Below are 18308 nucleotides of genomic sequence, written 5' to 3' on the forward strand. Positions count from 1 at the left end.
ACATGAAGTGGGCGTTTCTGGGTGTCAACTGACCGTTTTCAGGGAGTGATCGAAAAAGCGCAGGCGTGGCTGGGCGAACGCAGGGCGTGTTTGTGACGTCAAAACAGGAACTGAATGGACTGAAGTGATCGCAAGCACTGAGTAGGTCTGGAGCTACTCTGAAACTGCACAAAATTATTTTGCAGCCGCTCTGCGATCCTTTTGTTCGCACTTCTGCTAAGCTACAATACACTCTCAAAGGGCGGCGGCTTAGCGTTTGCACGCCTGCTAAAAGCAGCTAGCGAGCGAACAACTTGGAATGAGGGCCTTGGATAGGCGGCACTGCTTTGCTCTCTTTGAAGACATTCATGTCAGAGATATACTGGCAGACGTTGGTAACAGATTCACACAGACAAGTCTCCCAGCACGCTGCTGGAACCCAGTGAGGAAGCGGCCAATAATGATTGGTGCAGAAAATGCACAAGTCGTCGTTACACACATTTGCCACCAGTGATCCTAACACAAAACAAGGAGGTCTCTTTATATTGTCACATGTTCCTGTGTTTTTACATTGAGCTGTTGCCAGGTGGCATCCCAGCGGACTCCAAGCTGGCACTACAAGGACCAGCACTTCCTGCAGGCTGCTGATTTCATGCTGGTCTTGTAGCCAGCGATACACACAAAGGAAGTTGCTCAATTTGTGAGAGAGATGTTTTAAGGAGAGATAAAGTGGAGCGAGAAAACATACCAACCAATCCGCTTCTGTCGTTTTTCAAACACAGCCAGTAACGTGGCAGCTGGGAGCTAATTGTCCGATACTTTCTCTCTCCACTTTACCACTCTCCAAGGCGGAGGAGGGTGGGTACACACTAGCACGATGTCTGGACGATTTTCCTTATCGACCCGACAGACCGTCTACATCGCGTCTACTATTGCGCACCCTCGCGGGTTGCGTGCAACATCTTCCGGTCGTCCCTGCTGCACAGCCAACCGGGAGATAGCCCATGCGGCCTGGTCCATCTTAACGAAGGACGGAACCGCGATCGTTCCATCGTTCATTAATGTACGGGCAATCAGGCATGGCACGGGCCGAGGGGAATTCGGCTCGACCATCCACCCGAGTGCCCGTCGTCCTAGTGTGCACCCACCGTGAGTACATCTGTCCCTGACTGAGTATTGTGTATTCCAGATTTCCAGGTGACAGGTGTTGTAGACTTGTACCAGGGAATGTTAGTGAGTTCTTTATGTAACAACCAGTGACTGTAATGTTGCCAAGGTAACTGTCCACGCGTAAGTGCTAAATGGGTATGGGACTCAGGGTCGACAGTGTCTAGGTCGACACACATTAGGTCGGCACCTATTGGTCAACAGTGACTAGGTCGACACGGCCATTTAGTTTTTTATGGGGGTTTTTTGGTGTCGTTTTCTCCGTAAAGTGACTGGGAACCCCCAATTAGTGCACCGTGTCCCCTCACATGCTACCGCTGCGCTAGGCACAGGTTACTGTTCCCAATTGCAGTCCATGTGGATCGTAAAGTATGAAAAAAAAAAAAAAAAAAAGGTGAAAACTCATGGCAACCTTTTTCCATGTCGACCGTGTTCATGTCGACCCAATGGTTGCGTTGACATATTTCCTGTGTCGACGTTGACAGTGTCAGCCTAGAGGCCGGATACCGTTCTAAATATCCCTAGGGACAGCTGTCGGTTATCACTTGTTACCAAACCAGAAAAGCACACTAATGGGCAAAACCATTCTGCACTGCAGGTGGGGCAGATCTAACATGTGCAGAGAGAGTTAGATTTGCGTGACGTGTGTTCGAGCCGATATCTAAATTGTAGTGTCAAAATAAAGCAGCCAGTATTTACCCTGCACAGAAACAATATAACCCACCCAAATCTAACTCTCTCTGCACATGTTACATCTGCTCCACCTGCAGTGCACATAATTTACCCATTAGTGTGCTAACAAACCTGAATAATCCCCATAGTGTATTGTAATCTGTGCCGGAGAATTTCTGCGTGGTTCTAAAATGGTAATCCCAGGCATGAAAGCTTGGTCAGTGGGGGCACCCTGCTACTGTGAAATGTAATAACCCGGATGATATTACCATTGTACCTTGGCCTAGCAATATAAGCCGCCAGTCATGTTAATAAGTGGAAAAAGTTTTTAGAGCAAAAGTATTTCTGTTGGCATTAAAAAACAAAAACCACCAGAAATACCGGGCTTGCCTGAAGTCTCTCCCACCGGTTGCTCCATGACACAGAATTTCCAATGTGTATTCCCTTTTCCCTTATCTATTTATTATATGCAGATTGATCGCAACTCACATTCTGTTCTGAGAGCTGTGTTTTTTTTTTGTTTTTTTTTTTGTTTCTTTCAGGAATCCAGAACGTTCTCAGCCTCCTGTGTGCGGTACTGACCGAAAACAAAGTCCTTTTCCACTCCTCCAGCTTCCAGCGTCTCAGCGATGCCAGCCGGGCACTCGAGGCCCTAATGTACCCTCTGAAGTACAGGTGAGGTGAAGGGGCAGGGCTGCTGTGATATGGACGACACAAGTAGAGGTTGCTGCCTGTGTACAGCCCAGATCATTGTGTGATGCCTGGTGATTGTGGTGGGACGGAGGTCAGTGTCTGACACTCTGTCTGTCGTCCTGAGCTGAAATGTTCAAGTCATGTCAGTCTAATTTTTTATTTCTCATTATATTGATAAGATCACACTGATATTAGAATAGTATAAGTGTGGTTGTCTATGATGAATGCAGGAAGGGTAGTTGATGACTGAAGTTTCTTGTACGAGTGACCCATCGTTTTAAAATTCATTGTCCTCACATTGTATCTTGTTCAAAGTAGTCAGTAGTTCAGGTCCGCATCTGATCAGGACCAACTGAAAATTCACTCTGCAGATGACCGCATGTACAGTATGACATTGCGCAAAAATCTACCAACCACACTGATTGGGTCCCACGTATCATTCTGTGCACTAATTGGGTTCCATATCTCATTCTGTACACTGATTAGGTTCCATAATATCATTCTGTACACTGATTGGGTTCCATAATATCATTCTGTACACTGATTGGTCGCTGGTGTAGTTCTGAACACTGGGTCCCACGTGTCATTCTGTACAATTCTTGGGTCACACGTGTCATTCTGTACACCGATTGGTCACTGGTGTCTTTCTGTACACTGGTTGGGTTCCACGTGTCATTCTGTACACTGGTTGGGTTCCACGTGTCATTCTGTACACTGGTTGGGTTCCACGTGTCATTCTGTACACTGGTTGGGTCCCACGCGTCATTCTGTACACTGGTTGGGTCCCACGTGTCTTTCTGTACACTGGTTGGGTCCCACGTGTCATTCTGTACACTGGTTGGGTCCCACGTGTCATTCTGTACACTGGTTGGGTCCCACGCGTCATTCTGTACACTGGTTGGGTCCCACGCGTCATTCTGTACACTGGTTGGGTCCCACGCGTCATTCTGTACACTGGTTGGGTCCCACGCGTCATTCTGTACACTGGTTGGGTCCCACGCGTCATTCTGTACACTGGTTGGGTCTCACGCGTCATTCTGTACACTGGTTGGGTCCCACGCGTCATTCTGTACACTGGTTGGGTCCCACGCGTCATTCTGTACACTGGTTGGGTCCCACGCGTCATTCTGTACACTGGTTGGGTCCCACGCGTCATTCTGTACACTGGTTGGGTCCCACGCGTCATTCTGTACACTGGTTGGGTCCCACGCGTCATTCTGTACACTGGTTGGGTCCCACGCGTCATTCTGTACACTGGTTGGGTCCCACGCGTCATTCTGTACACTGGTTGGGTCCCACGCGTCATTCTGTACACTGGTTGGGTCCCACGCGTCATTCTGTACACTGGTTGGGTCCCACGCGTCATTCTGTACACTGGTTGGGTCCCACGCGTCATTCTGTACACTGGTTGGGTCCCACGCGTCATTCTGTACACTGGTTGGGTCCCACGCGTCATTCTGTACACTGGTTGGGTCCCACGCGTCATTCTGTACACTGGTTGGGTCCCACGCGTCATTCTGTACACTGGTTGGGTCCCACGCGTCATTCTGTACACTGGTTGGGTCCCACGCGTCATTCTGTACACTGGTTGGGTCCCACGCGTCATTCTGTACACTGGTTGGGTCCCACGCGTCATTCTGTACACTGGTTGGGTCCCACGCGTCATTCTGTACACTGGTTGGGTCCCACGCGTCATTCTGTACACTGGTTGGGTCCCACGCGTCATTCTGTATACTGGCTGGGTTCCACGTATTATTCTGTACACTGATTGGGTTCCACGTGTCATTTTCCACACTACTTGAGTCCCACGTGCCATTCTATACATTGTGAAATATTAATCTGTCTGCGTCGGTCCTGGGGTGTTGGGTGTTATGTCTTGAAGTTGTATTGTCAAATCTCTTCCTAACACTAGTTTATTTTCCAGCTACCCGTACATTCCCATCCTTCCAGCGCAGCTACTCGAGGTCCTAAGCTCCCCAACGCCATTTATTATTGGGGTCCATTCCGTCTTTTGTTCAGAGATCCATGACCTGGTAAGAGGGTAATCAAAGCTTCTGTTATGTAAATCTGGTTATCACGGCTACAGGTGGGATTGGGGCGGCTAATTTGTTTTTGAAAAGTTTGCTCATTTAGTCGGGGGATCTGGTAGTCTCATTTTTTACTTTACTATGTACATATTGTACACATGAGGAGCCGCAGTGGGTCCTAGTTTAATACTATCAATTCCATATGTTCCATAACTTTTAGGAACTGGTTTTATCCAGAGCCTTTCCATGAGTCATATCCCATCATCTGAAAGTGAGCTCCTTGTAAGACAGGTGGCAAGATCTGAATTATTGCTCTGTGTACTTTCCCCATTGAGTTTGCAGTCCCAGAAGTGCCTCTGTCGTCATTTCTCCCCTCTCCGCCTTCTCCTCCTTAAAGAATGAAAATAACTGTTCAGATGTAGGTGAAGTGCAAGCTCTGCAGTGCGGAATATTCTGCAAGTGATACTGATTTATGCCTGTTGCTTCTGTGTTCCATGAACAAGCTGGATTGACCGCGGTAGCAGTAGGACATAGAAAATGTCATTAGTTCCATATGTTTCACATGCACTAAGAACTGGTTTTATCCAGCGCTTCTCCGGGAGTCCTGTCCCATCAGTATCTAAGACAGGTACCAAAAAAGCTGAATTTATAACCCATATCGCTGTCCAGCGAGGTGAGGGCTGGAGTCTGTTCTGTGACTGGGGATTCTATACATTGCTCAACACCGCTTGCTATATTTCTTCATATACATTGTTGTTTTGTTGCAGAGCCGAGATTTTATGCTACGGTTAAGCTTTAATTTTATGGCTTTGGGCTGAAGTTGGTCTTGTAAACAGTACGATGCAGGTATTGCACTTATCAGGTCTCCTCGTCTGTCAGTATAAACCAAATAGAGAGCTCCCAAATAATTGCACGTAAAAACATTATCAGGTTAAGTGTAGAATATGTTGTTACCATTACCTTCCCCTGCAGTCCTGTTGAGATCCTCAATTAATGGAGAGGTTACCTGCACACAGAGAGTAGTGTGTAATGTGGAGGGGTCCCGCACACAGAGAGTAGTGTGTAATGGGGAGGGGTCCCGCACACAGAGAGTAGTGTGTAATGTGGAGGGGTCCCGCACACAGAGAGTAGTGTATAATGTGGAGGGGTAAGCCGCTGTCAGGGGTCCTGCACACAGAGAGTAGTGTGTAATGTGGAGGGGTCCCGCACACAGAGAGTAGTGTGTAATGTGGAGGGGTCCCGCACACAGAGAGTAGTGTGTAATGTGGAGGGGTCCCGCACACAGAGAGTAGTGTGTAATGTGGAGGGGTCCCGCACACAGAGAGTAGTGTGTAATGTGGAGGGGTCCCGCACACAGAGATTAGTGTGTAATGTGGAGGAGTAAGCCGCTGTCAGGGATCCTGCACACAGAGAGTAGTGTGTAATGTGGAGGGGTAAGCCGCTGTCAGGGATCCTGCACACAGAGAGTAGTGTGTAATGTGGAGGGGTAAGCTGCTGTCAGGGATCCTGCACAGAGAGTAGTGTGTAATGTGGAGGGGTAAGCTGCTGTCAGGGATCCTGCACAGAGTACTGTGTAATGTGGTGGGGTAAGCTGCTGTCAGGGATCCTGCACAGAGAGTAGTGTGTAATGTGGAGGGGTAAGCCGCTGTCAGGGATCCTGCACAGAGAGTAGTGTGTAATGTGGAGGGGTAAGCTGCTGTCAGGGATCCTGCACAGAGAGTAGTGTGTAATGTGGAGGGGTAAGCCGCTGTCAGGGATCCTGCACAGAGAGTAGTGTGTAATGTGGAGGGGTAAGCTGCTGTCAGGGGTCCTGCACACAGAGAGTAGTGTGTAATGTGGAGGGGTAAGCTGCTGTCAGGGGTCCTGCACACAGAGAGTAGTGTGTAATGTGGAGGGGTAAGCTGCTGTCAGGGATCCTGCACAGAGAGTAGTGTGTAATGTGGAGGGGTACGCCGCTGTCAGGGATCCTGCACAGAGAGTAGTGTGTAATGTGGAGGGGTAAGCTGCTGTCAGGGATCCTGCACAGAGAGTAGTGTGTAATGTGGAGGGGTAAGCCTCTGTCAGGGATCCTGCACAGAGAGTAGTGTGTAATGTGGAGGGGTAAGCCGATGTCAGGGATCCTGCACACAGAGAGTAGTGTGTAATGTGGAGGAGTAAGCCGCTGTCAGGGATCCTGCACACAGAGAGTAGTGTGTAATGTGGAGGAGTAAGCCGCTGTCAGGGATCCTGCACACAGAGAGTAGTGTGTAATGTGGAGGGGTAAGCCGCTGTCAGGGATCCTGCACACAGAGAGTAGTATGTAATGTGGAGGGGTAAGCCGCTGTCAGGGATCCTGCACACAGAGAGTAGTATGTAATGTGGAGGGGTAAGCCGCTGTCAGGGATCCTGCACACAGAGAGTAGTGTGTAATGTGGAGGGGTAAGCCGCTGTCAGGGATCCTGCACACAGAGAGTAGTGTGTAATGTGGAGGGGTAAGCTGCTGTCAGGGATCCTGCACAGAGAGTAGTGTGTAATGTGGAGGGGTAAGCCGATGTCAGGGATCCTGCACAGAGAGTAGTGTGTAATGTGGAGGGGTAAGCCGCTGTCAGGGATCCTGCACAGAGAGTAGTGTGTAATGTGGAGGGGTAAGCCGATGTCAGGGGTCCTGTACACAGAGAGTAGTGTGTAATGTGGAGGAGTAAGCCGCTGTCAGGGATCCTGCACACAGAGAGTAGTGTGTAATGTGGAGGAGTAAGCCGCTGTCAGGGATCCTGCACACAGAGAGTAGTGTGTAATGTGGAGGGGTAAGCCGCTGTCAGGGATCCTGCACACAGAGAGTAGTATGTAATGTGGAGGGGTAAGCCGCTGTCAGGGATCCTGCACAGAGAGTAGTGTGTAATGTGGAGGGGTAAGCCGCTGTCAGGGGTCCCGCACACAGAGAGTAGTGTGTAATGTGGAGGGGTAAGCCGCTCTCAGGGATCCTGCACACAGAGAGTAGTGTGTAATGTGGAGGAGTAAGCCGCTGTCAGAGATCCTGCACACAGAGAGTAGTGTGTAATGTGGAGGGGTAAGCCGCTGTCAGGGATCCTGCACACAGAGAGTAGTGTGTAATGTGGAGGAGTAAGCCGCTGTCAGGGATCCTGCACACAGAGAGTAGTGTGTAATGTGGAGGAGTAAGCCGCTGTCAGGGGTCCTGCACACAGAGAGTAGTGTGTAATGTGGAGGAGTAAGCCGCTGTCAGGGATCCTGCACACAGAGAGTAGTGTGTAATGTGGAGGGGTAAGCCGCTGTCAGGGATCCTGCACACAGAGAGTAGTGTGTAATGAGGAGGGGTAAGCTGATGTCAGGGGTCCTGCACACAGAGAGTAGTGTGTAATGTGGAGGGGTAAGCCGCTGTCAGGGATCCTGCACACAGAGAGTATGTGTAATGTGGAGGGGTAAGCCGCTGTCAGCGATCCTGCACAGAGTAATGTGTAATGTGGAGGGGTAAGCCACTGTCAGGGATCCTGCACACATAGAGTAGTGTGTAATGTGGAGGGGTAAGCTGCTGTCAGGGATCCTGCACAGAGTAGTGTGTAATGTGGAGGGGTAAGCCGCTGTCAGGGATCCTGCACAGAGTAATGTGTAATGTGGAGGGGTAAGCCACTGTCAGGGATCCTGCACACATAGAGTAGTGTGTAATGTGGAGGGGTAAGCTGCTGTCAGGGATCCTGCACAGAGTAGTGTGTAATGTGGAGGGGTAAGCCGCTGTCAGGGATCCTGCACAGAGTAATGTGTAATGTGGAGGGGTAAGCCGCTGTCAGGGATCCTGCACACAGAGTGTAGTGTGTAATGATTTCTCTCCTCCTGGGATAACTCATTTAACCTATGAAATGGAAAATGTGAATCATATTAAAATGTTTCTATAATATGTGAAATGTCAGAACGCAGAAGCCACCGTCACACAGAATGGATAATCTCACTCTGCGGAATATGAATAATATGGATCTCTACAAACTTCCATCTTCTATACTTGCAGCTAGATGTGATTATTGCTGATCTGGATGGAGGTACCATAAAAGTACCTGAATGTATCCACCTGTCGCAGCTGCCTGAACCACTCCTCAACCAGGTCCAGACCGTGCTCTCCCTTGTAAGTAGGAGTGTCTGTCATTAGAATCCCTTACTAGGCCTGTCTGTCCCATCATGCATTACTCTCCCTTGTAAGCCCTGCTACTAGGCCTGTCTGTCCCATCATGCATTACTCTCCCTTGTAAGTCCTGCTACTAGGCCTGTCTTTCCCATCATGCTTTACTCTCCCTTGTAAGTCCTGCTACTAGGCCTGTCTGTCCCATCATGCATTACTCTCCCTTGTAAGTCCTGCGACTAGGCCTGTCTGTCCCATCATGCATTAGTCTCCCTTGTAAGTCCTGCTACTAGGCCTGTCTGTCCCATCATGCATTTGTCTCCCTTGTAAGCCCTGCTACTAGGCCTGTCTGTCCCATCATGCATTACTCTCCCTTGTAAGTCCTGCTACTAGACCTGTCTGTCCCATCATGCATTAGTCTCTCTTGTAAGTCCTGATACTAGGCCTGTCTGTCCCATCATGCAATAGTCTCTCTTGTAAGTCCTGCTACTAGGCCTGTCTGTCCCATCATGCATTACTCTCCCTTGTAAGCCCTGCTACTAGGCCTGTCTGTCCCATCATGCATTACTCTCCCTTGTAAGCCCTGCTACTAGGCCTGTCTGTCCCATCATGCATTACTCTCCCTTGTAAGTCCTGCTACTAGGCCTGTCTTTCCCATCATGCTTTACTCTCCCTTGTAAGTCCTGCTACTAGGCCTGTCTGTCCCATCATGCATTACTCTCCCTTGTAAGTCCTGCGACTAGGCCTGTCTGTCCCATCATGCATTAGTCTCCCTTGTAAGTCCTGCTACTAGGCCTGTCTGTCCCATCATGCATTTGTCTCCCTTGTAAGCCCTGCTACTAGGCCTGTCTGTCCCATCATGCATTAGTCTCTCTTGTAAGCCCTGCTACTAGACCTGTCTGTCCATCATGCATTAGTCTCTCTTGTAAGTCCTGCTACTAGGCCTGTCTGTCCCATCATGCAATAGTCTCTCTTGTAAGTCCTGCTACTAGGCCTGTCTGTCCCATCATGCATTAGTCTCCCTTGTAAGCCCTGCTACTAGGCCTGTCTGTCCCATCATGCATTAGTCTCTCTTGTAAGTCCTGCTACTAGACCTGTCTGTCCATCATGCATTAGTCTCTCTTGTAAGTCCTGCTACTAGGCCTGTCTGTCCCATCATGCATTAGTCTCCCTTGTAAGTCCTACTAGGCCTGTCTGTCCCATCATGCATTTGTCTCCCTTGTAAGTCCTGCTACTAGGCCTGTCTGTCCCATCATCCATTTGTCTCCCTTGTAAGCCCTGCTACTAGGCCTGTCTGTCCCATCATGCATTAGTCTCTCTTGTAAGTCCTGCTACTAGGCCTGTCTGTCCATCATGCATTAGTCTCTCTTGTAAGTCCTGCTACTAGGCCTGTCTGTCCCATCATGTATTAGTCTCCCTTGTAAGTCCTGCTACTAGTCCTGTCTTGCCCCATCATGCATTTGTCTCCCTTGTAAGCCCTGCTACTAGACCTGTCTGTCCATCATGCATTAGTCTCTCTTGTAAGTCCTGCTACTAGGCCTGTCTGTCCCATCATGCATTAGTCTCCCTTGTAAGTCCTGCTACTAGTCCTGTCTGTCCCATCATGCATTACTCTCCCTTGTAAGCCCTGCTACTAGGCCTGTCTGTCCCAGCATGCATTAGTCTCCCTTGTAAGCCCTGCTACTAGGCCTGTCTGTCCCATCATGCATTTGTCTCCCTTGTAAGTCCTGCTACTAGGCCTGTCTGTCCCATCATGCATTTGTCTCCCTTGTAAGCCCTGCTACTAGGCCTGTCTGTCCCATCATGCATTACTCTCCCTTGTAAGCCCTGCTACTAGGCCTGTCTGTCCCATCATGCATTAGTCTCCCTTGTAAGCCCTGCTACTAGGCCTGTCTGTCCCATCATGCATTAGTCTCTCTTGTAAGTCCTGCTACTAGGCCTGTCTGTCCCATCATGCATTACTCTCCCTTGTAAGTCCTGCTACTAGGCCTGTTTGTCCCATCATGCATTAGTCTCTCTTGTAAGTCCTGCTACTAGGCGTGTCTGTCCCATCATGCATTAGTCTCTCTTGTAAGCCCTGCTACTAGGCCTTTCTGTCCCATCATGCATTAGTCTCCCTTGTGAACCCTGCTACTAGGCCTGTCTGCCAATCATGCTTTAGTCTCTCTTGTAAGTACTGCTACTAGGCCTGTCTGTCCATCATGCATTAGTCTCTCTTGTAAGTCCTGCTACTAGACCTGTCTGTCCCATCATGCATTAGTCTCTCTTGTAAGTACTGCTACTAGGCCTGTCTGTCCATCATGCATTAGTCTCTCTTGTAAGTCCTGCTACTAGACCTGTCTGTCCCATCATGCATTAGTCTCTCTTGTAAGTCCTGCTACTAGACCTGTCTGTCCCATCATGCATTAGTCTCCCTTGTGAGCCCTGCTACTAGGCCTGTCTGCCAATCATGCATTAGTCTGTGGGGTTTATGCTGGACTCCAGCAGCTGTGTTATGGTTTGCTGCATGTTCTGTAGACCTAGACCGCTGTACTTTATGTAATACACACATATTGGATATTGTATCTAGAAACTCATTATCTAAGTACACATGAAGTGCCTCACTTTACAATCACTGTTTTGAGCGCTTCTAAACAATACGACAAGGAGGCGAAATGAAGCGTTACTTGCAAAATATCTGCTATATTTTAGGCATAGTGATTCAAATTCTAAAAACTATTTTTGGTGAAAAGCCAAATCCCAGATAATAAATCTCATACCCGTATTGAAGTCTTTCTAATTATAGTAATATCCAAAATTAGTGCTACAATTCCATCTTGTCAACAGCTGGTCTTTGCATTAAGTGGTTCTGCAGCGGTTGCCATTTACTATTCTGATTCGGAAAATATATTTTTCAGTTTTATTCTAGTACAGTGGTTCTCAAACTCGGTCCTCAGGACCCCACACGGTGCATGTTTTGCAGGTAACCCAGCAGGTGCACAGGTGTATTAATTACTCACTGACACATTTTAAAAGGTCCACAGGTGGCGCTAATTATTTCATTTGTGATTCTGTGAGGAGACCTGCAAAACATGCACCGTGTGGGGTCCTGAGGACCGAGTTTGAGAACCTGTGTTCTAGTACATTGCTGGGTTCTAGAGTCACACGCTTCTTCCTTTATCTGACAAACATAAGCCTCTCTGTGACGTGGACTGTCCTTTTCCTCCCAGGTTCTGCACCCCGATCTGGAAGTTGCAGATTACGCCTTCCCACCTCTGCGCACCTCTTTGTCTCATGTGAAAATGATGGTAAGAAACTGCATTGATGTCTGAATTAATTTTCCCTTCGTCGTTACTGCCTCTTAGGAATGGAACCCGGATTTTGAACTGAGAAATTGCAATTCTATTTTTCACAATAATTATATACTCTGTATATTCATACCCTATAAATGCTCCAGACATGGTATATAATAAAGCAAACATATTATATATACATTTTCTCTGGAAAAGTCGTAAATCACCAGTGTAAGTCCTTATTTTCCAGGCTCTAATACTTCATACTTTCCTTTTATGCAGTCCTGCCCTCAATGTTGGGTCACGTTTCTTACATCAGGGCTTCCACATCCTCTAGTGAATAATTTTAATTGGCCGTGGTATTGGTGTGATGGCAGCGGGCCCGCTGGATGAGGCACATATACGGGCTTGCAGGAGAATGTCAGAAAGGAGTAACTGTTAAATACACACTTACTTATTGTATTAAACACAATAGATTTGCAGGAGAAGGGTTTCAATAATAAAAACTAGCTGATGTGCCCGGTTTCAAACGGGCAAAGGTTTGCTAGGCAGAACATTTGACCCCTTGTCACCTCCTTAGGAGGCAAATTTTGAAAAATTCCTGCTTAGTGGGTGACTGCAAGTAACTGTCACAGTTTCTAGACAGCCCAGCAGGTCACATGTTCCAGATCACCCAGTAGGGTGCACAGGGAGTGTTGACCAACTGTCACATTTTCCAGAGCACAGTTGTGATACATTGTAAATAGCAGGCTGACCTTTTGCCACATAACTCCCAAACAAAGTAGTCCGTTTGCAAATCTACAGATCATCAAGACCTTTAATTCGGTATATGATGTGCCTGCTCAGACAGTAGCATCGTAGAAATATGTCACTCATAAAAGTCACCCGCCAGCTGTTAATATATACAGTAGGATAAGCTTGAACTCCAGTTAAAATCCACAAAAGCATACTGTATGGACTTTTAGCCGAAGTCCAAAAGTTATTTTTGTCATAATAATAGAGCAGTTTGTGTTCTAGCGCTTCATCTTCTGTTACCAGAGTGACTCTATTTCCGTCTCATACAGTTATAGCTGTTAACTTTTTACCAGTCCACAAAATGTGTATCAATAATAATAATAATAATAATAATTCACTGCCACTTACAGAGAGATAATGTAGAGCTATGGAATACTTTGTGCAGGCATGAATCATTCAGTTACATCCAGACGAAGTAATGACTTCAGAGACCGAGAACAGTGATATCTGCTTATATCAGCAACAGCGCAGACCGTGTGTTGTAGGTTTGTAGGCAGTACCAGGGGCGTAGCCAGAACTTTGTGGGCCCCATAGCAACATTTTGAAGGGGCCCAATGCTTCTAGAGAGACGCTTCTCTGCAGCAGTTGTTCATTTTATGCCCTATAATAGTGCCTAGTTTCTTTTATGAATCGTAGTAGTGCTTAAGTTCACCCTATGTCACATTTCAGAGCTGCCAGTACACATTATGCCGCACAGTACCCCCAATTCACATTATGGTATATAGTGCTCCCCGTTCATATTGTGCCTCATTACAGTGCCCCGGTTCATATTATATAACATTAACATGCCCTCCAGTTCATTTTATACCACACTACAATGAGCAGGTCCAGGGGCATACCTAGATATATTGCAGGCCACAAGGAAACAATTTGAAAGGACCCCTACGTACCACCCAATGGCGAAAAATGTATATAACACATGTAACTGTGACAGGGAAGGTGGCCCCTCTCAGCTCTGGGCCCCATAGCAGCTGCACTGCCTGCTCCTATGGTAGCTACACCCTGTATATAACACATGTAACTGTGACATGGAAGGTGGCCCCTCTCAGCTCTGCACTCCCTGCACCTATGGTCGCTACACCCTGTATATAACACATGTAACTGTGACAGGGAAGGTGGCTCCTCTCATTTCTGGCCTCATAGCAGCTGCACTCCCTGCACCTATGGTAGCTACACCCCTGTATACAACACATGTAACTGTGACAGGGAAAGTGGCCCCTCTCAGCTCTGGCCACATAGCAGCTGCACTCCCTGCACCTATGGTAGCTACGCCCCTGTATATAACACATGTAACTGTGACAGGGAAGGTGGCCCCTCTCAGCTCTGGGCCCCATAGCAGCTGCACTCCCTGCACCTATGGTAGCTACCCCCTGTATATAACACATGTAACTGACAGGGAAGGTGGCTCCTCTCAGCTCTGGCCCCATAGCAGCTGCACTCCCTGCACCTATGGTAGCTACACCCTGTATATAACACATGTAACTGTGACAGGGAAGGTGGCTCCTCTCAGTTCTGGGCCCCATAGCAGCTGCACTCCCTGCACCTATGGTAGCTACACCCTGTATATAACACATGTAACTGTGACAGGGAAGGTGGCCCCTCTCAGCTCTGGGCCCCATAGCAACTGCACTCCCTGCACCTATGGTAGCTACACCCCTGTATATAACACATGTGACTGTGACAGGGAAGGTGGCCCCTCTCAGCTCTGGCCCCATAGCAGCTGCTCTCCCTGCACCTATGGTAGCTACGCTCCTGTATATAACACATGTAACGGTGACAGGGAAGGTGGCCCCTCTCAGCTCTGGGCCCCATAGCAGCTGCACTCCCTGCACCTATGGTGGCTACACCCTGTATATAACACATGTAACTGTGACAGGGAAGGTGGCCCCTCTCAGCTCTGGCCCCATAGCAGCTGCACTCCCTGCTCCTATGGTAGCTACGCTCCTGTATATAACACATGTAACGGTGACAGGGAAGGTGGCCCCTCTCAGCTCTGGGCCCCATAGCAGCTGCACTCCCTGCACCTATGGTAGCTACACCCTTGGGCAGTACTTATGGTGCATCCTCTGTTCCCTCCCCATAGGATAAAGAGCTGCGCGCTGTCTTCCTCAGATTGTTTGCCCAGATATTTCAGGGATACCGTTCCTGCCTTCAGCTCATCCGAATACATGCAGAATCCGTTATACACTTCCATAAGGTAACACATGACTTTGTAGTTGTAATTGTTTGACTTCTGTATATGTGTATTGTTAGGTAGGAGGAATGGGTTGGGGTTACGTGGCCGGCGCATCGGTTCCCAGCAGTCAACATCCCGACAGAATGCCGGCAGGGCGTCGAGCGCAACATAGCCACAGGTTCTGGACACCCACTAGTGGGAATAGTCCCTGTTAGCAGGTATTCTGGCTGGCGGCATTGTCAGTTTTCGGGATCCCGGCGTTGGTAAGATGACTGCCGGGATCCGGTGCGCCCGCCACGTAACCGCATTCCAGAGGAACATTTAAAGGTTAATGACCAAAAAACAAAACTTCATGGAACTACAGTAATTTGTAGTGGGCTATAGATGCGTCCTCCTACATCTAGCCTCAATACTCCACGCAGCGTGAGATGCCTGGCGCAAGTCAGCTGATAAACCCTAGAATTGTGCGTCTTTTTTTTTGCCGGACTTGTGCCTTAGACGCATCTTCTGGGCCGCACCAGGATACTGCACTTTCTTTGATATGCGACACTTGTATATTGTGTGTGACTGAGTCTGTATATGAAGCACAACGGAACTTGACGTGGAAAAAAGCTGCGACTGCTACATTGTAGCACTTCGTGTACAGATTCAGAGACTTTGTCACGCACAATACACAAGTGTCATATATCAAATTAATCGGCACAGTCTCCTCGTGTGTCCGAGGCACGTTGCGTTGTGTCTAAATTGCATTTTTGGCAATAAAGACAGCTGACGGTAGCAGAGTCTCACACAACCCGCCGTGCCGTGAGGAGCTGTTTGGAGTGACTTCCGCAATGATGTCACATCTGTATATAGGTTTTATAATGACATCTTTGTTAGCTAATGTAGCCCTGTCTGTGCTATGTCCCTGGTAGGGGGCAGGAGTTCAGGAGTTGGTCGCCCATGGCTTGATTTGGGCGTTCATTGGGCAGGTTGTCATGAATGCATTTGATGGTATGAACCACATATAGAACTGTAATATACTGTAGCACCACTGGAATGACAGTGGCCATTAGAAGCGGCAGCAGAGTGCCGCCTATGGCAGGGGAGCCTCTGCTCTCTGTATAACAGATGACGTATGGATTTGTACAGAACCCTGTTCTTTGTCTTTACAGGCCGCCTTCCTGGGCCAGCGGGGCTTGATAGACACCGATTTCCTCACTAAGGTCCTGAATGGAATGGCGTTTGCTGGCTTTGTGTCCGAGCGTGGCCCTCCTTACCGGCCCTGCGATCTCTTTGACGAGGTATTGCGGAATGCGTAGACTCTGCTTCGATGTTTACATACAGTATGTGCTTAATAGGGCTCCCGATATTGTACAAAATGCAATCTGTTCTGACGATTACTGCAGGTTTCTAGTGAGTGCAGAAAAGACACCACGGCCAAGCTACATGGTGAATTGTACGACTGGCCGAAGGTCTTCCAGGTCTCAACGTTTTCTGTGACAACTTGCTGTACACAAGGGGACCCCAGCTAATAACTGCCCCAAATTGAGTCATTGTCTCTCTATATTCCATTGTAACAAAGTCGGACTTGCAATGTACTAAACCTCCTAAATCTAAGCCCCTTATCATTAATTATTTGCAGTGTTTTATTTAGCGCACACATGCTCCAAAGAATAGCACAGTCACTTACACCTGTACTTTCCCCAGCGGAGCTTAGACTCTATATTACCATGTGAAGAAACCCGGATCACATGTATGGTCCCCATGCAAATACAGAGAGAACATAAAAACTCCTCACATTGGTTTTTGTTGGAAGCTGAGCTTGTGACCTCAGGACTGCGAGGCACTAATGCTAACCACTACGCCAGCTGTGCCACCCAAAGTATTTTCAAATACTACTGGGGTATAGTAGAGATGACGGGGTAGTAAGTAGCCAGTATTTCGGGACAGGAGCGAGCCCATTACTGTACATGAGCTGTGGCTATCTTTCTGAGACTATGAGAAAGTTCCACTGCAGATGTTGTTTTTCAGTAATTAGTCGCCTTTCATCAATAAAAGGGATTTCCATTAGCTGCTTTTATGTTTAATTGTTACTAATTGGTTTCAGATGGGCTCTCGTTCTGCAGACTTCACGATCACTTGTGAAATCCGTGCCAGATTGGGTGCGTGGAGATTTTAGAAGCGTATTCTGTTATCCTCCGCTATTAGCATCTGTCCAGAAATAAATAAGAACTGTGGTTTGATGTCGCTGCCTGTTCCTAAAGTAATACAAATACAGAGAGCTCTGCATAAACATACTGGAACAGTACAGCCATCCTGTATCTAATTGTTGGAGCGGCTCAGTTACTTTATACACCTAAATATAGGTTGTAAAAATGTATCCGTATACAATGGGATCTGTTAGAATGAGACAGTCGCAGCAGAGATGGAATGTAAGGAGGAGGTGATATTCTGTGCGGCAGAAGAGGTCTGTCTCAGAGATGTGACGTTACAGCGACGCGCTGGATGCGGTCTTTCATTACCTCTCTGCGCATTTCATGCTGCACCTGTAAATAAGTAGATCTTATAGGGGAGGATGTGTGGACCCCATTCCTCCAATCCCGCAGTCTGTTACATTTCCCCCTAGTAATGAATAGAGGTGGAATGTCAGGATCGGTTTATTCTGCTGTGTGTTGTGCTTAGGGCAGGACTGAAGTCTCCGTTATTGTGCATCAATGGATGGACCGGATTCAGTATACCGACAGCGGCCATCAGACAGCCCCTTCAAAAGTACCCTAACCCTCCCCTGCCCCCTACCCTAACCCTCCCTTGTGGTGCCTAACCGTGACCTCCCCTTTCAAATGCGTAACCCTAATCCCTCGTCCCCGGTACCTAAACTTATCCTTCCCATCCCTGCACCATAACCCCCCTTCTAGTGCCTAAACCTATCCCCCCCCCCCGCTGAAGATGAAGAGGTCCGGAACCAGGCGGCAGAAGACTCTCAGTCTTCATCAGGTAGCGCACAGCACTGCAGCTGTGCGCCATTGTTGTCAGCACACTTCACACAGCGGTCACGGAGGGTGCAGGGCGCTGGGGGGGGGCGCCCTGGGCAGCAATGTATAATACCTGTATGGCGAAAAATACATCACATATAGCCCTTGAGGCTATATGGATGTATTTAACCCCTGCCAGATATCTAAAACTCCGGAGAAGAAGCCCACCGAAAAGGGGGCGGGGCCTATTCTCCTCAGCACACAGCGCCATTTTCCCTCACAGAAAGGCTGGTGGGAAGGCTCCCATGCTCTCCCCTGCACTGCACTACAGAAACAGGGTTAAAACAGAGAGGGGGGGCACTGATTTGGCGATATGTATATATATTAAAATGCTATAAGGGAGGAACACTTATATAAAGGTTGTCCCTGGATAATTATAGCGTTTTGGTGTGTGCTGGCAAACTCTCC

General features: G+C 48.2%; 1 protein-coding gene across 5 annotated transcripts in view; it reads left to right on the forward strand.

Moving 5' to 3' along the window:
- The window catches only part of SBF2 (SET binding factor 2), a 585530-nt gene that overhangs the window by 317690 nt on the left and 249532 nt on the right, over window positions 1-18308 (forward strand). For all 5 annotated transcript variants that reach the window (XM_063946447.1, XM_063946443.1, XM_063946444.1 and 2 more), the window contains exons 7-12: window positions 2361-2493; window positions 4436-4544; window positions 8536-8649; window positions 11853-11930; window positions 14794-14907; window positions 16041-16169. In XM_063946447.1, the coding sequence (XP_063802517.1) occupies window positions 2361-2493; window positions 4436-4544; window positions 8536-8649; window positions 11853-11930; window positions 14794-14907; window positions 16041-16169 (677 nt within the window). The remainder of the gene's footprint in view (window positions 1-2360; window positions 2494-4435; window positions 4545-8535; window positions 8650-11852; window positions 11931-14793; window positions 14908-16040; window positions 16170-18308) is intronic.

The sequence above is a fragment of the Pseudophryne corroboree genome, chromosome 11 (genome assembly GCF_028390025.1).
Source record: "Pseudophryne corroboree isolate aPseCor3 chromosome 11, aPseCor3.hap2, whole genome shotgun sequence".
In the NCBI taxonomy this organism is placed as follows: Eukaryota; Metazoa; Chordata; class Amphibia; order Anura; family Myobatrachidae; genus Pseudophryne; species Pseudophryne corroboree.